Source organism: Arvicanthis niloticus, chromosome 3 (assembly GCF_011762505.2).
Source record: "Arvicanthis niloticus isolate mArvNil1 chromosome 3, mArvNil1.pat.X, whole genome shotgun sequence".
Taxonomy (NCBI): Eukaryota; Metazoa; Chordata; class Mammalia; order Rodentia; family Muridae; genus Arvicanthis; species Arvicanthis niloticus.
The window spans coordinates 134,597,076-134,616,311 of record NC_047660.1 but is presented as its reverse complement, the minus strand read 5'-3'; the positions used below and the strand labels follow the sequence as shown (position 1 = coordinate 134,616,311).

The window sequence follows — 19,236 nt, the reverse complement described above, 5'->3', positions numbered from 1 at the left end:
TCTTGCTATGTTGTCCAAGCTGGCCCTTCTGAACTTAAGTCTTTCTTTAGCCTCCATAGTAATTGGGACTACAAATACCCACTCCTGTAGGCCTACCTGGACTTTATCACACATTCATCCAGACTTTTGTTTTGTGGCAGGTACTTTCTTGGTTTTGAGAGCTAAAAACTTAAGATACACCCTCAATCTTCAATACAGGTAACTGAAAGGTAGAGAAATGGAAATGCACATGGAGTAACTTGGGAAAGGCTGAGTGGTTTGAATGGATATATCTGTAGCCTGGCAAGATCACGACCTAATTGCTTGGTTTCTGCGTCTGATTCCTTTCCAGCCTTTGAAGCGACTGGACTCTAGGTTACTGAGTAACACATTACAAATTGCTAAAAAAACTATTTAAAACCCATCAGAACTAGCAATTTATTAACATGTGAAAAACTGTAATGATGCTGGACCTAGGGTCAGCTGGTCTCTCATCTTTGTTTTCAATAAACCACAATGAACATCAAATGCAGTTTATATGTACAGGATGAAGGCAGTAGAAATAAGCCTGGTGCTCTTATTGCTTATATTTCAAGCCTGAGGAATTACTTCCCATTTGAGTCACATACCAGTTTCAAAGTAGTCATGCACTCTGGCCACCTGCCTTTCTCCTTTCCAGTTTTCTTTAATGAGCGATTCCATCTTCTGTGAGAAAAACCCTACTATAGGGAATACTGTTAGTCTGGTTTCATTTTTGGAAGATTTTTTGTTACGTTTTGTTTGCTGATGTATTATACTTACAACTTGTCCTTCAGGTTATCTTCTTATGGCAAAACATAGAGCATACATGGTCTGAAGAACTCTCATTGTTCTATACTCTTAACTACCATTGATGTCCAAAACTCATCTTCCCAAACTAAAATTTACTAGCTGGTAAACATTAATACTACAATCTTGGCAACAACTATTCTCCTTTGTCTTTATGAATGTAAGTGGAAATCATAACCACATTCATCATATTGTGACTATTTCATAGTGTCTTTGAGGTTAACCTGTTGTCTACCATATATCAAAATTCCCTTTTAAACATAGAATCACTTTTCACTGTACACATGTTATTTTATCCATTCATCTTTTGATATGGGCACATGGACTGCTTCTTTCTTGTGGCTATTGTGAAGAACGCTGCTGTGAACATGGACGTTACTGCAGTCACGCTCCTTTTACTTCTTTCAGATATATACTTTGTTAGTAAGCTTTTCACTGTTGTCACAAAGGACACTTTCCAAGGATGAAAAGTTGTTTTGGCTCGCCATTTCTAACACTTGAGTTCACATATCGCTGATTCCATTGCTTTTAGGACTGTGACCAGATGGAGAACCATGATGGGAGCTGAGAAATAACAAACAAGGAGAACTGGTCTGGAGACAGGATATGGGACCGCAGGGACATACTCTGAATAGGCTCTATCTCCTAAGAACATCTTGCATAGCAAGCCTTTAACACCGACCTCTGGAAGAACATTCTATATCCACACCATTCCACAAAGCAGAACTGCTGAATCACACAAACTTCTGAGGAAGCTTCCCACTCTTCAAGCATGCAGAGGCCATGCATGGTTAGAGTCGGGAAGGAAGAGAGTGAATCTCTACCCTTCCTGTATGTTAACAGTGCAACGAGAGAAGCACACAGTTTGAGAAGAATTCATGAGAATATCTGTTTCAAAGGATCTCTGTATTTTCCCAGGAAACAGTTAATATGTTAATTTTTTTCACCAATTTGAAAACTAGAAGATGAAGGAAAGAACCCACACATTTATCCTCTTGATAATATGGTCAACCAAAATACAAAATACTTGAAAAATCTGTTCTGCAAAGTAAAAATAAGACTGACAATAAAGCTACTTACATGGAAAAAAATAATTTTATTCATTTTAGAATGTTATTTTCTAATTGTATTTGTTTTAGATTTTTTAATGAATTTATACTTATGCAAAATGGAAAGACAAAGACAATTTAACTTGTATGTTAAATTCAAAATTATTGAGAAACTTAGCTAGGCGTGGTGGTGCACCCAGTAATCTCGGCATACAGGATTTGAAGCAGGAGGATTTAGAATTCAACAGTAGGTAGATAAGATAGGCTAAAATTAACAAGATAATTTTGATAAGAAAAACTGTCGGCTTTTGGTTTGTAAGCCCATTTGTTAAGTGTGGAGGGGAGCCGTCACCTGCTAGTTCACATTGAAGACCTGAGGTTTGTGTGACCATAAAGTGAATCAATGATGTGGTCATCAAATCAAAACAGCTGAGGTGATAACAAACTGAAAAAATAAGCCTCATCTCATCACATCTTGTATTTAGCTTGCATTCTATACAATAAAAAAAACAAAGTAGTTCTTAAAGCAATCCTGCAAGTGGGAAAAATGTGAGACTGTATCTTATGGACAATAGTAACAGCTACAGGAATCCTTGTTCAATACAGTTTACACAAGTAGCTGAAGAGATAAGTGCATAAAGATAAGGATTTTGGCTCACTATAAACAGCTTGTACCTATTATAAGATGGGTCATGCTGTCCTCTATTAGTGTTCAATCAGGACTTACGGAGGAAGGCTCGTCCGTGCTGGTTTGAGCTGATGCAGTGTACTGAATTAGTCTTTAAGTACTTTTCTAACTTAGTGCTATGCCATCACATATCTATTAGGGTGACTCACATAGATACTTTTCAGTGGCTGTTGTTACCCTCTCTTAGAATCTATAGTTTGGTAGACAGTAATACCATAAACAGAAAACCCAAAAAGGAATGTGACATGTCAAAACCACTTGGAAAAACATATAGCAGTAAAAACTGCAAAAAAGGAAATAGGAAACCATTACCAAGGCGCCACTTAAGTACCATGCTTGATACACTGACAGGCTAGAGAGTAGGTGCACGGGTAAAAGATGCACATCAAAGTTCCATTCTGAGCACCCAAGTGAGGCAACTCAAAACCCTATAACTCAAGCTTCAGGGGATGGAACACCCTGTACTGGCCTCTGCAGGCACTACCCTCCTGTACAATCCCCCACAATCATACTTAAAATCTTTAAAATATCTACTGATGAATGCTGAAATTAGTGGCTCATCACAGAAGTTGCCAGAGTGTCTCCTGACTTCATTAGATTTAACTAGGTTTTATTGTTATTGTGACAACGTGGCCTTGCACTCACAGCAAGTAGCCCTCCTCCCCTATCCTGGCAAGTGCTGAGGTTATAGGCATGTGCCACCTCATCTAGATTAGGAGAGTTATGTCCCAAATAGGTAAAGTATACATTTATGAAACTGGCATTTTTCAGGTTTAACAGAACCATTCAACTAAATTACTGAATCGCTTCATTTTCTTCTTTAACCAACATTCATCAGTGTCTCATCCCCAAAGTGCAAACCTGACCACTTACCATTTTTCATGCTACTGATTAGTCTGAACTACTGTTTGGCTGCAGTAGCTTCCTAACTATTCTGTTTTTTATTCTCAGTTTATTTTCAACAGCAGTCAGTGAGCTGTAAGTAAAATGAACCCCTTTCATCTTTTGTGTAACTTTTTCACACTGAGAGGAAACCCACCTATTTTGGTAATTTTGAACCTGGTGTGACCATGCTATACTGCTCAGACCTCAGCGGCAGCCATTCTTTCTCTTTTCCCTGTGCCAGTAGCCTTCTTGAGCTCCCTCAAACACATTTCTGGTGTTCAAGAATCTCAGCATCTGTTACTACTCTTCCTGGCAATCTTTCCTAGACTGCTGTACCTTCTACCTCTTATTTAGCAGTATTTAGATGTATTCAAATGCTGTCTCGGATGAAACAGGTCTGCTACATGTCAGTGTCCACTCACCCCATGCCATTCCCTCCATGGTACTCCTCCCTTCCTCGAGTACCTGTAAGCACGTCTACAGAAGGCATCAGTTTTTCTTGTTTACCAACTCTTTAGGACTAGAGAAGCATAACTGAGTAAGGCCTCATATGGCTATGAGAAAAAATTTCTTAATGCATTGAAAGTAGGAAGCACAGAAAATGGGAAGAAAAAAATACAAGCTTTCAAAAATGAAGTTAAACTGGCAGTGGTAGCTCACACCTTTAATTCCAGCACTCGGGAGGCAGAGGCAGATGGATCTCTCTGAGTCTGAGGCCAGCCTGGTCTACAGAGGGAGTTCTAGGACAGTCAGAACTACAATAGAGACCCTGTCTTAAAACGAAAAACAAAAAACAAAAAACAAAAAACAAAAAAAAAAGAAAGAAAAAAAGAAAAGAAAAGAGAAAAAAATGTACTTAAACAGAGGACCATTTTTAGCTAATTTTATAAATCTGATAAATGTCAGTGTAGTTCTGATGACTGTCTTGGAAAACTTAAAATCATCTTACACCAAGGAAAAACCTTTTATTAAAGTGTCAATTACCAGTTATTTAAAAATACACAAGACAAACATACAAAGGTAGTCTCAACAACTAACGTCTAAATTCAGTACTTTATGAAACAATGATCACTCCCCTTAAGTCTGTTTATCGCCACGATTGATTTATAAGTTGGTCTACAACTGTCTTTAGTCTTATGTTACTGAGTTTCTCAGCTTTATATCATTTTAGAAAGGTATTTACTTCTTTTCATTCAATTAATGCTAGCAACTATAGGAAGCTTCCCCGAGTCACAAGAATTCAATATAGCTGTTGCTGTGAATATAGGTACCATTTTGGGTCATCTACACTAAGACTCACACATTTAAAGGAAATATTAATGGGCAAACCAAACTGTTGGGATTGAGAGCAAGAGACGAAGAGCAAACAGTGTTATCTGTTACTTCAGCTTTGCTGACAAAGAATTCATTACTTAGGTCTGCCCATATCAGCTGGCTCCATGATGCATTTCCTTTTCTAAAGAATGATAGACTTTACCAACTTACACAACCAACTAAGCAATACTTTTCAGCTACTCAAGACCTGAAGTCCTTGAAATAAGTTATTCTCTTAATTGGTTTAGCAGCTTGGCTTCTGGAAAAGCAGTAAAACCGACTTTGTTCCAAAGTGAGCAGTTGACTCAGAGCCTTGACTGTAAGATGCCTGCCTATCTTCTTCTCTTAGAGTGAGAAATGAAGACAAACCCTGTAATGCAATAAATGCAAACATTTCCTCATTTATCAATGCACAATACTAAGCCAGAAAAACCAAGAGCACACATATTAGGAAGGGGCTTGTACAAAACAAGAGGGTGTATGTCATATAAAGTAGACCATGTACAATAATAAAAACATGCATACAGGTGATTCTGCTTTCTAGAAGTCTGCTTAAACTGACTATGAATGAATGATTGGAATGTTCTTTCTCTAACATAATGCCTGCTCACTATAAGCTGGACCTGGTTTCTTACAAATCCCACATTTCCTTGGATTTAGTTACAGTACCCTCATTGTACTACCATCAACTTATAAGCTGGGCCTGCCCAGCCTGCCTGCAAAGCCTCTCAAAAATATACCAAGCACATTAGACAGAGGCATCCTTAAGCAGAGTTCTGCACTTCAAGACAGGTTATGAAGGAGCAGTACTTGGCCCTCCAATGTAAATACCTCTTATTTCACATTATCACAGAAACAGTGCAGTTCATAAACTACTCTTTCGTTACAGGAAACCCAAGTAACTCTTAACAGTTCTGTTCAGTTGCAAAAACATTTCAATACTTATTAATTCCAAAGATCCGAACACCATGCAGCTGTGGCATTTTGGGAATAAGTACACTCAGGAGAGAAGCTGTGTTTAGGATGAAGTGAGTTGAATCATACTTCGTATAGAAACTTGCCAGAAAGTATCTGCAGAGATAAAAAGTTAGAATACACATAGCATCCCAAAATGAAATTACCTAGAATTGAAAAATATTATTAAAAGGGGTGAATAAACACAAATGCCTAAAATAAAATCATTTTGATACTAAAATAAAATGAAAGCTTTTGAGATTTAAAAAGTGAGGTGCACATCTTACATTTCTGCAGTATATACAGGAACACACTGATGCTTGGCATCATTGAGAGCAGATGACTTTCAAATACACTTCACATGCCTATGAGATTTCAAGTGTAGGTCATGCACAACTAGTGCAGAGCATTGGAAGCTAGCTTTTGCACATGCAGAAACTAGCATCTTTGAAAGAAATACACATTCAGTTGCTCTTCTGATGTTATGATCTTCTTGCTATCGCAGAACATTCTATCTGGAAACCTGAAAGATTCAGGTGAAAATCCCATCTGTTTTGCTATTACAGGACGCAGGAAGCTCGTTTCCTCTAGCTTTATCTCAGGAAACAAGGTATGTATAATTTGTCTAGGAAAGAACAACTGCCTCCACAAATGAAAACATGTCAAAAAAACTGTACACACCTTTTTCAGAATTTTGTAACATAAGAAATTCTATAGTCTTCACTTAAACCATATTTCTCAATTAAAAAACCATTTTATGTGTATGAATGTTTTACCTGTATGTGTATCTGTGTACCATGGGCAAACCTGGTGCCTCCAGAGGATAGAGAAGGCCACCAAAAATGGAATTTCAGACAGCTGTGAGCTGCCATGAGGGTGCTGGGAATTGAACTCAGGTCCTTTAGAAGAAAAGCCAGTGCTTTTAACTGGTGAGCAATCTCTACAGCTCCCATTTCTCAATTTTTACTGCAAAATCTTCCTTCATGCTTTTATACACTTGAAAACTGTTTTATACTTTCATCACTGAACAAAATGGCTTTATCCACTATACTCAGTAAGCCAACTAACTGACTTGTTGCTAATACCAGTTTAACTTATAATCGGATACATCTTGGCATGTTTTCACCCTACCACACTTTCTTGTAATAAAAATTAATAACATCGTGTAGAGTACATGGAAAATACTCCATTCTTAACATAACCTAGATGACTCTCTGAGGAAATGCAATACCAGGCAGAATCAGTATAAAACAGTTTATTTGCTAAGGTATATGAAATAGGCGTGCAACAGAAGACAGAAGTTTCAGTGTAATCCAGGCTCTTGATTCAATATAGTCATAAGATCTTTACCAATGCAACACATTTGAATTTGTTTCTTTTTTCTTTCTTTTGAGATGGGGTCTAAGTAGCTCTGGCTGGCCTAGAACTTGATACACAGACCAAGCTGTCCTCAAACCCGTCTGCTTCCATAGTACTGGGGTTAAGGATGTGCCACCCTCGCTAGCTTGAGTCTGTTTCTTTATCCAAAAATCTGTGGTAATAGCATGTACAAATTAAAGCAAACATGAAAGCACTTTTGAAAATGATCAGGGCTGGTGATTCAACTGATGTAGTCTGCAGGATGCCCAGATCTGATCTCCAGTGCCACAAAAGGAAAAAGAAAAAAAAATCTATACTATATAGATGGCTTAAAAGTTACTTCTCTAGTTATACAAGAAATTCAATCAGAGTATTTGAAATAGTAACTTTGGGTCAAAATAATATTTTGAAAACCAGGGAGACTATATATAGGTATATCTTGGTTGACTTTTTGGTATATTGCTAATTGAAAACTCATCATATGTCAAGTATTTTTATGTATAGTATACTGCAATCTATGTTTTACAGATGAGGAAAGAAAATGGCCAAAACAAAACCAAAAAAACCCAGAAGGGGCTGAGAAGTGCTCTAACTGTATTGTCTCTCTAGGGGCTGAGAAGTGTTCTAACTGTATTGTCTCTCTAGGGGCTGAGAAGTGTTCTAACTGTATTGTCTCTAGGGGCTGAGAAGTGTTCTAACTGTATTGTCTCTAGGGGCTGAGAAGTGCTCTAACTGTATTGTCTCTCTAGGGGCTGAGAAGTGTTCTAACTGTATTGTCTCTAGGGGCTGAGAAGTGTTCTAACTGTATTGTCTCTCTAGGGGCTGAGAAGTGTTCTAACTGTATTGTCTCTAGGGGCTGAGAAGTGTTCTAACTGTATTGTCTCTCTAGGGGCTGAGAAGTGTTCTAACTGTATTGTCTCTCTAGGGGCTGAGAAGTGTTCTAACTGTATTGTCTCTCTAGCATGTGCAAGGCCAATATTATATAGCTTAAAACCAAAATAGCCCAAACCAGCAGTTAGGACTGTGTAGCCTTTATGTCTATTATCACATTTACTTCTGTTAGATTATAGAGACATTTTCTTTTTGAGTTTAATTTTTACATGTGACGAAACTCATTTCCACAAAATTCAAAAATTTGAACTAAACAGTTATTCCTTTATAATCTTGTCTCTTGAAAATGTCCTGTGAATATATCTATCCAAAACTTACCTCTCTTACAGTCTTTTCACCTAATCCAGACTACATTGATACTATCATAGATACAGTATTATGTATGAAGCTATATACTATAGTGTTAAAATTAAGTAATATGTGATATATATCATGTACAAGCTATTGGGTGTCATATTAAGCAATCTATGTACTTATGAACTCTTAAAAGAGGAAAATATGTATTTATTTCTCAATTATACCTATATAGAGTCAAGGAAGAAAAAAGGAGATGGTATTTCATTTAGAATCAATTTGAGCAAAAGCATAAAAACAGGTAAAAATTAGGTTAGAAATAAAATATTCAAATGCAGGGAATAATGATACACATTGGGAGGAAAGCAGACACCAGATTCCAATAGCTGTATCTGACTTGTTTTTTAGAGACTCAAGTACCACTAAGTCAGTTACCATCACATTGATTTTTATGGGAGGGGTTGGGTGTGGGGCACTGAGAAAAGCTCTATATAGCCCAGGATAGCCTTCAGCTAGCTGCACGGGCATGGCCAAGTTCTTGAGCTTCCTGCCTTGACCTCCTGAGAGCTGGGAGTGCAAGTGCGCACCATCATGCTGCTTGTATGTGGTGCTGTGGGTCAGACTCCACATCCTGTCATGCTGGACAAGCCATCTCCCACTGAGCTGCATCCCCAGCCCTTGTTAGAATTCTATAGACAAGCAAACCGTGGTGAATGGATGATACAGGATTCAATCCAGGTCAGCATTACAACTAAAGGTCTGACCTCTATGTCTTCTAAAGCACTCTTTTCTCAAGAAGCTTGAACTGAGCTATCTGAATAGATGGGTAGCCAATATAATTATTACCAGCAAATCATTCTTTAGGATGATTGCTTCAATATATGATAAAAATAATAGTGTACTCATAATTTCCTTAGAAGAAACAAAGACACAAATGTTTTTTATTTGTGTATGTTAGAATGTTATATTCACTGATGATAGCAGTACTTCTATCTATACTGATTCAAGTAAAAACTGGTTTCTTAACAACTTGTTAAAAATCGTGCCTGTACCTTATGACTCTTATTGCCGCTACTTGCTGATAAAGTTCTTAATAAAAGTCAATTAAATCTGATAAATAAACACTATTCTCTTATCCAATTCAGTATCTCTGAACACTTCCACCACTTACAGAATTATTGGAGAAATTGTGAAAAACTTCCGAGAAGATGTAAACTGTACTCCATAGTCGAGCTGTTCCCAGTGAGTTAGGAGCCTTGCTCTACCCTGATCGGGAGTCTCAAAAGGCGTTCCTTTTACTGCATGCAAAAACACATACATCCCCTGAAAAGCAAACAACACAGGGAATCAAATGCAGAGTTCATCCTTCCAATTAAGCATCATGATGGTTCTAGGCTATTTGTGAAAGAGTATATGATTTAAACTAACAAGTTAGGTTTTCATAAAATAGTGAAAAATTATGTTCAGTATCTATGAAGTAAAAAGCTTTCTGGGGTATGTTTCATTTAGTGAAAACCAGTACATGGGCAATCAACAGGAACATGTTCATTAAACAGATATGAGTGTTAACATATACTACAACTATATTTATTACTGCACTCTTCACAACAGCAAGGAACCAGCCTAAATGCTCACCAACTGAGTAATGATAAGACAAAATGTGGTATATTTATATAAATATACTGTAAGAGTTTTAGTCACCACTAATGAACGTGTGTGTGTGTGTGTGTGTGTGTGTGTGTGTTGCATCTGACAAAACCAGAAGATAAATTGTAAAAGGAAAGGGATAACAAGAGGGTAACGAGAGGAAGATAAAATATTGCATTTTCTAATATACAAAATCTAGCTCTAAGTATATTCGCATACACAGGGCATGAATGCAGTGGGAAAAATATGAGGGAAGAGGAAGGGTTGAGAGGGAGGAGGTGATGAAAGAGGGCTACTACAAGAGGACGGGTAGAAATGACAAACATGCATGTTTTCTCTCATATGTGAAATGTAGATTTAAAACATATGACATCAAAGATTAAGGGGGCTGTTCGGGGAGAGACTGGATGGTTGCAGTGGTACAGGGTGGGACAGTGTGGACAAGGCATTAGTATCTGTAGCTGGATGGTTGCAGTGGTACAGGGTGGGACAGTATGGACAAGGCATTAGTATCTGTAGCTGGATGGTTGCAGTGGTACAGGGTGGGACCGTGTGGACAAGGCATTAGTATCTGTAGCTGGATGGTTGCAGTGGTACAGGGTGGGACAGTGTGGACAAGGCATTAGTATCTGTAGCTGGATGGTTGCAGTGGTACAGGGTGGGACCGTGTGGACAAGGCATTAGTATCTGTAGCTGGATGGTTGCAGTGGTACAGGGTGGGACCGTGTGGACAAGGCATTAGTATCTGTAGCTGGATGGTTGCAGTGGTACAGGGTGGGACCGTGTGGACAAGGCATTAGTATCTGTAGCTGGATGGTTGCAGTGGTACAGGGTGGGACCGTGTGGACAAGGCATTAGTATCTGTAGCTGGATGGTTGCAGTGGTACAGGGTGGGACCGTGTGGACAAGGCATTAGTATCTGTAGCTGGATGGTTGCAGTGGTACAGGGTGGGACCGTGTGGACAAGGCATTAGTATCTGTATGCTAGATGTCATAATGAAACCCATTATTTTGTACACGGATTAAAAAATTTGTTGAAAATGTATAAAAAAGGTAATTTGTCAGTAAATTTATGCATCAATACCTAAGCTATTGTGGAAAGCACATATATTTCCAAGTACTTAACAGACATTTAGTGGGTGGCTTATGTGTGGAGAACCTATATGACACTGAATAACATGTATCTCTAGCCTGGGAATGTCCTCTTCTGAGGGCTGGTGAGACAAAAAAAGAGTCTAAGTAATGAGAGGTAGGGCAGAAGTCACTATACAGCACAGAGCCAGAACACTCAGAGCGTATGAGCCCTTTTTGGTTTAGGTTCAAGCTTCGATGTTACCATTCCAACTACCTCATCTATGATGGCTCAGCTTCAGTGACACGTCTTAGTAAACCTTCAGTAACAATACACCTCCCATTTAGGTGCACGCATAGACTTCAGCCCTTTTTTGAGTGTAACGATCTGTTATTTGCATGTTTGTTTTCTATTGGCCCTAATATCTGAGGAGTAATACCTAGAACAGACCGATTATTGAACACTGGAAGACAATATTAAGCCAAGGTGTGTTAATATTATCAATGCCAAAAAGCCATTTTACATACACTAAAAGGAACATTGAAACACAAAGTGTTTCCTTTAAATTCTCTAGAGTATATAACCTTTCAAAAATTAAGAACTAGTTCTGCAATTTGGGGGTGATAGTGTTCCTTCCAAGAGTTATAAACTGTCTAAAAAATCCCAGTTGCAGTCACAGGAAACTGCCCTTTCCTTAAAGGAAAAGGTGTTGGTCAAGGGTGTTCAGGAACCTTTGCTACCTCCCAGGACCTTTAATGATCCCATTGCTGAATACACTACACATTTCAGATAAAGGACTTGGAGGAATCCAGCTGGAACTGACCTGGAAGCATTCTTGACTGGTTAGGTCTTGGACTCTAGAAAACCTACTACTGTCACTTTCCTAGAGCAGAGAAATGTCTAACTGCATTCTTATCCTTTTATACCCATAGTAAGTGTAACTCTCACTTCATCAAATAAGCTCCTTTTCACAGCAGAGACCATTACACAAATCCACATCTGGTTAAAATGCAGAGAACAACTGATTGTGGGTTATCCAATATCTGTAACGCAATCCCTACACTAAGTTCAGAAAACACTGCAGCAGAGGATGTGGAAAGAGTATAAGAGTCAGAGTCCAGGATATCTGCTGTAAGATAGTGTCTTCTATACGTAACAGCCGCACTCATGAGCTCTCAATAGTATTGTTGCCTAAACAATGTAACAGTAGTTGATATGCCAACATGGATGGTGTTGAGGTTTTGCCTTTTACTGTCTAGTAATGCTAAATGCAGCCCCCGTGGCCTTGTCCCCATGTTAATTCTGATTGGTGAATAAAGATGCCCATACCCAATAGCTGGGCAGAAGAGACATAGGTGGGGTTGAGGTTTACAGGCTTGAAGAGAAAGGAGTGAAGGGGCAGAGAGAGGCTGCCATGGAAGAAGAACATGCAGGAAGGAGGAGGAGAGCCACCATGGGCTGAGCGCCAAGACAATGTGGCCCAGACGGCTGCCCAATTGGATGAAGGGCAGCCAAGATGGACCACAGCAAATAGTATGTGATAATCTGGCGTTACTGACAGGAAAGAAGATTCTAACAGCATGGAGGGTAGGCAGCTGCCCAGCTACTGTGTGTGTCTTTCATCCAGGAACATAAATGGTCTAAGGTGAGGAAGAAGCCTCAGTCCTTTCCAGGCATGAGGCTTCTGATCAACTATCTGATCCCAACACATACACATATGAGGAACACTGAATGGACCCAGCAGGTTGTATTTATGTACACATATATGTAAATGCAACAATAACAAGAGGTTGTGGATTTGAGAGTTGTGGGGGGCGGATAATGGAGGGGTTGGAGGGGAAAAGGGTGGAAATAGTGTAAACATAGTATTCAAGTATGCAATTCCTAGAAAAAAATTAAAAATTTAATTCAACTACATGTTTAAAATGGATAGATTTTGTTATATAGGTCACTCATCAATAAAGCTGCCGTAAAGCTAGGGTATGGTTTGGTGGTGAAGCACCTGGCATGTGCAGGATAAAGAACACCCCAGGCTCTAACTCAAGCACGAAAAACTAAAATCCTGAAAGTTTTTCCATAAAGTTGAAACCAGAAACCAATTGTCTAACAGTTCTTATAAGAACAAAAAAATTAAGTCAGAGACAGACTGAGAAAACAGATTAAAACTCATGAAACATAAAAATGTTCTCAGAGTCCTTTGCACTGGTTAATAAATGATATAAATGACTTTATTTAATGTGGGTGTAGTTTTATAACAGTATTAAAACTACTTTGATAAATTATTATTGTTTTATAAGAAAAAAGAACTATTCTACAACACACTTTTTTCTTAGAATCTAGGAAAAGAACCATTTTTTTTTTGCTGTTTCCTTCAAACCACATTGCTCTCACAACTGTTTAAAATGAGATACTCAAAAGTTTACCATTTTCAATGGAAAAAGATAAAGTCTGCACTTGAGTACAGTTAGCTCCACAGCACTGTATGACCAGCATGTTTGACACGCCAATCAATTCCCAGCAATGTGCACACAGCATGCACAGAATCACACAAAAGAACACTTTTACTAACTATATCTTTTCTTTTAATATGCTCACTTTTAGCTTTTATACAATAGTATTAATGATAATTCACAAACCAAAATAATTATGAAAAGAAAATACATGTGTCCTGTACTAGCACTTAATAGTTATTGACTCAGACTTATCATTCACTTTATAGCTGGGATGGTAATTCTGTTAAGTATTAACACAATCTTCAAGAATGAACTGTAGTGGGGCAAGAGGAATTACGTGTGTGTGTGTGTGTGTGTGTGTGTGTGTGTGTGTGTGTAAAACCCCTCAGCAGTTAGGAACACTTGTTGCTCTTGTAAAGGACCAAGGTTGGGTTCTCAGAACCCATGTTAGGCAGCTCACAACTGACTGTAACACCCAGGGGATCTGACACTCTCTTCTGTCCTTCACAGATACCTGAATGTATGTGTGAACACACAGACACATACACAAAAATAAAACATATTAAAAGAATAAAAGAATGACCTGTTGCACCAAATAAAGGTAATCACTGTAGGTTCTTAAGAGTAGTATGGTTTCTGCACTACAGTGATTAGCTCCATTTCCACATGCTTAAAGCTTTACATATCACATTCTAGTTGGCTAAAATGGGAGCTATTTTTAATGGAAACCTTAAATTGCAGTCTTGTAATTGTTGTATCTATGGTTGGTTAAATTTAATTTAGTTTAGTTTTATTTTATTTTGTAGTGTGCTGAACGGATAATGAATGGAAAACATGCTTCCCTATACGGTGCCACTACCCACTGTTTGCTCATAGTTACATACTGTGACACAATCTCAATCAACTTCAAAACAAGAAAGGCAGGAATGGAAATGGCACCTATAATATACTTAAACGTGTATTTAGTAAACACATATATACATGTATCATCAGAGAATACAGAGATTAAAATATGAAGAAGCCAGATGTGACAGCTCACTCGTGAAATCCCAGCTCTTGGAAAATTGAAACAGGATGAATGCCAAGAGTTCAAGACCAGCCTGGGGCCAGAGTGAGAGCCTGTTTTGAAGACCAAAGTAAATGAGCAATTGAGATTAAGCTCCTAATTACAAAACTACTATGAATATATAATGAATGCAGAGGGTTCTAGAGATTAGTATAGGAGGTGAGATCTGAGTAGTTTTGTTGGACAGAAATCAGCCAGGCAGAATGAGGAAATAGGAAAGCTGAAGCCAAGGCAAAAGGTAACAGCAATATTGTTTTTTCCAAATTGCTAGAACAAAGCCTACAGCCTGTATCTGGTTTGGAGACTAGGTGAACAGAATGATTATGCCACACAAAGAGTTTGGGAGTTTACTATAAACACAAATCCTCAAAGGACTTATAAATAGGCCTTGTGTAGATACACATTTAAAAAATATTTCTGAGTCAAGTCTAAATAGAGGATAGAAATGAGGTATATGAAGAGGAAAACCATTGTGATAATTATCTCATAAATGATGCTATAGGCAAGTTAATAGTGAAATAGTAAATAGATCATACATAGAAAAAATCATTAACACAATGTAGAAGTGGCCATGTGTTTTTTGCACAGGGCATTGTAGGCTTCTACCTAACTCTCTTGGAGTGGCTGGATTCCCCTTTGTGCATGAAAAGGTCAGAGGGACATTACATTGTTTCACCTTTGAAATTCAGTGGTTTAGCAGGCAGTAAAGCCTTAAGATGAGATCTAGAGGGAAATTAGAAACAGACTGGTGTGGTGAGGGTTAAATCAGAACTACAATGAGTCCATTTATATGCTTGCTTTCAAATGTAAGGTGATCTAAATACAAGCATTAGTCTACAGATAGAAACTGAAAATACAGCTGGTGGGATGATCTGGATAGAATATACAGCATAAGGAGAATCAAAGAAAAGGACCACAGGAGATTACTAATATTAAAGTGTGGATAAAAAGAAGACTCTACTGGAAGAAAGAGAGAAGACAACCAGGAGGTATGCCTAGGACAAAGTGATCCCACAGAAGCCAAAATAAGAGTTCCGGTCAAAAGGAAGTGACTAGGAGGTTTCCAGTCAAGCATTTCTAGAAACCACTATTTAAAAATATGCACCAAGTACTGTGGGTATTTACCTTTAGTCCTACTGACATGGGAAGACTGCTCCAGCCAAGGAGTTCAAGGCATCGGGAGAACATGGTGAGATATTCACTCTCTCCCCCACCCCCCCAATCTTGCTTTTCCTGACCGTGTACACCTTGTTAGGTAGACCAAGCTGGCCTTGAACTTACACAGATCCACCTTCCTCTGCCTCCCTAATTGAAGGTGTATGCAACTATGCCCAGTGATTCTACTCTTTAAACAAGAAAGTATAATAGTAATATTCCACCAGAGTCTATCACTTAAAATGGAAGAAGTATTTACTTATCATTTCTACCAACACAGTATCCTGATCGTCAACCTCATCAGCATTCCATATGTAAGTTAATTATTAATATAAAAATCCCATTCCCTCCCTTCCTTCCTCCCTCCCTCCTTCCATTTCTCCCTCCCTCCCTCCCTCCCTCCCTCCCTCCCTCCCTTCCTTCCTCCCTTCCTTCCTTCCTTCCTTCCTTCCTTCCTTCGTGATATGCTCTAATAAGGAAGCATACACTCAGTCTGGATTCATTTCCCTTTCCTTTCTACTTCAGTAAATACTTAAAGGTTAAGAAAAGCCAGTGTTAGATGGGTTCTCTTCCTAATAGTCAATTTCCAAGGATGAATAACATGCTAGAAGTCAATGAAGTTTGTAACAATCTGTAGTGCTAATGTTAATACAGGAGCACGAAAATCAACAAGAAATATTTAAGGTACCATAAAACGCTGAAAAGAGCATAGGTTAAAATGTTTATACTGAATAAAGAAAGTATTCTTAAACAATTTAGAAAAACTTTGCCAGGATTCAAACAAAAGAGCTTTATTAGACTTGAATTAAACAAAAAACAATCAAAGTTCAAGTATTCTAGTGAATTTATAACCCAAATTATAATGCAATTTTTATTAAAATGGCAAGCAATGAAAGTATAATGAAATTAAAATAGCAAAAAAGAAAGTGTTAGAAACAGGCCTAATGTTCAAGTGTGACAAGAAAAAAGTCCTAACCAACATTAAAATTCTTCAAAATTAACTCACATTATTTCAAACAACTGAGTTATATACATGTATTTTTCTTTGTAATGTAATCCAAATATGAATCTGTACATTTTAAATAGGTGATTTTTATAGCACAGAATATAAAGTTGTTAACAAAATCTCTAAGTGTTAGGCTGGAGGTACTTCAGTCCAGAGCTTGCTGGGCACTCACAGGGCCAAGTTCAAACCCTAGTATTGAGGAGCAGTGTGTTGTCCAAACACCACTAAATTATAGGTTTTATTACAATGTATTAAATACCTTCATGCTGTTACAAGCCACCAGTAACTTATCTCCACTTTTCTCATCTTTCTAACCTGAAGCTCTGTATTCATTAAATAGTGTCGCACTGTTTCATTCCTTAACTCCCTGACACAAAACCTTAGAGCTCTCCATATTGAAAATAAGATGGAGTTCTTACCAGATTATGAATTACGTTTGTTAAGGTCCAAGCAACAGGAACACTGCAGAAGGGGATGCTGAGTAATACAATATGAAGCAGGCCAACTCCCAAAGCATAGGTCAGCCACATACCACGGCTGTTCATTACACGAGTGTTGGGGTTTACCTCACTGTGGGCAACTCCAACATTCATGTTTGCTCTGCAGGAAAGAAATAAATCAACAGTGCCATAGCCGGAAACATAAACAGCCCCATGATGCAGACACGACAAGATGGTACTGCAATTCTCTCCCCTTCTCATTCTGACATGGAACACACACACCTCCAAAATGTGCCTTCTACAGATGTCCACGGAAGCAGTAACATATCAGAGGCAGCTGTCACTATTAGGTAGACAGAGTTTACTTTTGTATGGCTTCCTTTTCTAAAGCTTGTTTTCTAGCCTGTCAATTTAACTAGATAAAATGATAGGAAAGAAAGCTCAAACTGGATCCAGGTGTGTTAGTTCAGTCCTATAATCCTGAGGTTAGCCTGGCTCACACAGCAATACCCTATTTCAAAGTTCTTTAAAAAAGAAAAATATTACTATATATATATATATATATATATATATATAAATGTACGCAGAGTGAAAGCCAGGAGCTAAATATCTAATTGTGCAAGTTAGCAGGTTTCACTGTGATCTCTCACTGTACGCCTATACCATGTTTTAAGGGTATTCCTGCTCCCTCTCCTGCTCTCTCCACTCCCCTTCCCATGGTAATCTAGCCCATTTTGTATTTTCAGGTCATTTTTTGTTTGCTTTTATTACCATTTTTATTACCATTTTTATTACCATTTTTATTTCTCTGTGGGGCTAGTTTTGCCAAGTATGATAATCACCAATAAAATAGTATTTTAAAAAGATGGGGAAGGGGAGCAGAACTGGCCCAACCAGTCTGAGTGGCAAGATGCTAACATGTAATGCAACATTTTAACCATAGTCAGAGGTCAAAAGCATTTTGTTTCCTCTTTAATCTCCCTCTCTCGAAACAAGGTCTCACTGTGTAGGTCAGGCTGTCCTCAAACTCACAGGTATCCTCCTGTAGAGTAGAGGGATTACAAATGTATAAGCCACGAATGTCCCCCATTTGAAAAGTGCCCCCATTTGAATAGTGAACCTAGAAATAACAAGCTGTTGATGTACAATGAAAAAATTACAGGGTTAGGGATTCAAATTTGTGCCAACTAGGTTAAAGCCATGAATCTTTCTCAATATTTCTTTAGCCAAACTCTCTACTTATTTTTTCTTTGCCCCTGCCCTCCCGCCCCCCCCCCCCCCCCCCCCCGGGTTTTCTTCTCCTTTTATGTTCAGGAAGAAACACTAAAGAACTAGTATTAGTACTCAGTTATCGTGAGCAAACAGTTTTGGGGGCGGGGGGGGTGGTCTAAGAGTTTAGTTTGTTACAATCAAACTGAAATGGGTATTGTCTGAGAGAAGGAAGTGCGCTAGAATACAGTTCAGCTCCCATTCAAAGATACTTAAAATCTTTTCTATTGCAGTGTTTGAAGAAAGGAATTTCACCTTGCTAAACAAATGTTTCTGGAGTGTAATGTTCTTTCGGCTTCTCAAGATGTATGGAATAGGCAGTGATCAAAGTTACACTACGGGAAAGTCTCGGGTAAACTTGCTTCTATAATAACCCAATACCTATAATGCATTTTTAAAGGTTAATACTTCGAACATCCCACATAATGTAAAAAAAACCTAAAAACCAAAGCCAAAACCTGCTGGAAAGAGCCTCACCTTGCCACTTATGCTAGACGAGAAAACCTTTCCCAGCAGGTATGCGGCAGACAAAGACTTTCCTATCCCGGCCTTCCCCACCCGCGCACACCCACCGCAAAGTCCCACCGCCCGGGTCACAGCGGCACTTCCGCGGCGCGCCGACCACCTGCGGACACCTCCTAGGGTGCACAGCGCGAGCCCCTGAAGCAGCGGAAGCCCGTTCTGCCGCCGGCTGTCTGGGCCGTCCCGCAGCTCCAGGGAGCCTTCCAGCTTACCGGCCGCCAGGTCCTGGGAGGTCACAGGCCAAGTTCCCCGGCAGCCACAATAGGTCCTCACGCTAGAGCGCTACTGGTGCTCCCCACCGCTTCCGGAAGGCTGCCAAGATGCTAATGCGAGCAGCCGATTGGCTGCCAGCCGCGCCAATCCCA

At 38.9% G+C, this 19,236-nt stretch overlaps 2 protein-coding genes and 1 long non-coding RNA gene across 7 annotated transcripts in view; 1 reads left to right on the top strand and 2 right to left on the bottom strand.

Annotated features, from left to right (window-relative positions):
* Osgepl1 (O-sialoglycoprotein endopeptidase like 1) overlaps window positions 1–1,344 on the bottom strand; it is a 16,927-nt gene extending 15,583 nt beyond the window's left edge. The window contains exon 1 of the mRNA XM_034497290.2: window positions 609–1,344. Coding sequence (XP_034353181.2) covers window positions 609–681 — 73 coding nt within the window. The 5' untranslated portion in view covers window positions 682–1,344. The remainder of the gene's footprint in view (window positions 1–608) is intronic.
* Window positions 1–1,901, top strand: part of LOC143441840 (uncharacterized) — a 3,071-nt gene extending 1,170 nt beyond the window's left edge. The window contains exons 3-4 of one of the 2 annotated variants that reach the window (XR_013109565.1): window positions 141–198; window positions 1,340–1,901. This is a non-coding gene — a long non-coding RNA (uncharacterized LOC143441840). The remainder of the gene's footprint in view (window positions 1–140; window positions 199–1,339) is intronic. The other variant, XR_013109564.1, reaches the window with a different exon arrangement.
* The window catches only part of Ormdl1 (ORMDL sphingolipid biosynthesis regulator 1), a 21,810-nt gene extending 2,574 nt beyond the window's left edge, over window positions 1–19,236 (bottom strand). The window contains exons 1-4 of one of the 4 annotated variants that reach the window (XM_034498600.2): window positions 19,084–19,235; window positions 17,060–17,240; window positions 9,413–9,564; window positions 4,375–5,814 (exon numbers count right to left, since the gene is read on the bottom strand). In XM_034498600.2, the coding sequence (XP_034354491.1) occupies window positions 5,679–5,814; window positions 9,413–9,564; window positions 17,060–17,233 (462 nt within the window). In that variant the 5' untranslated portion in view covers window positions 17,234–17,240; window positions 19,084–19,235 and the 3' untranslated portion in view covers window positions 4,375–5,678. The other 3 variants (XM_034498602.2, XM_034498601.2, XM_076931947.1) reach the window with 3 other exon arrangements.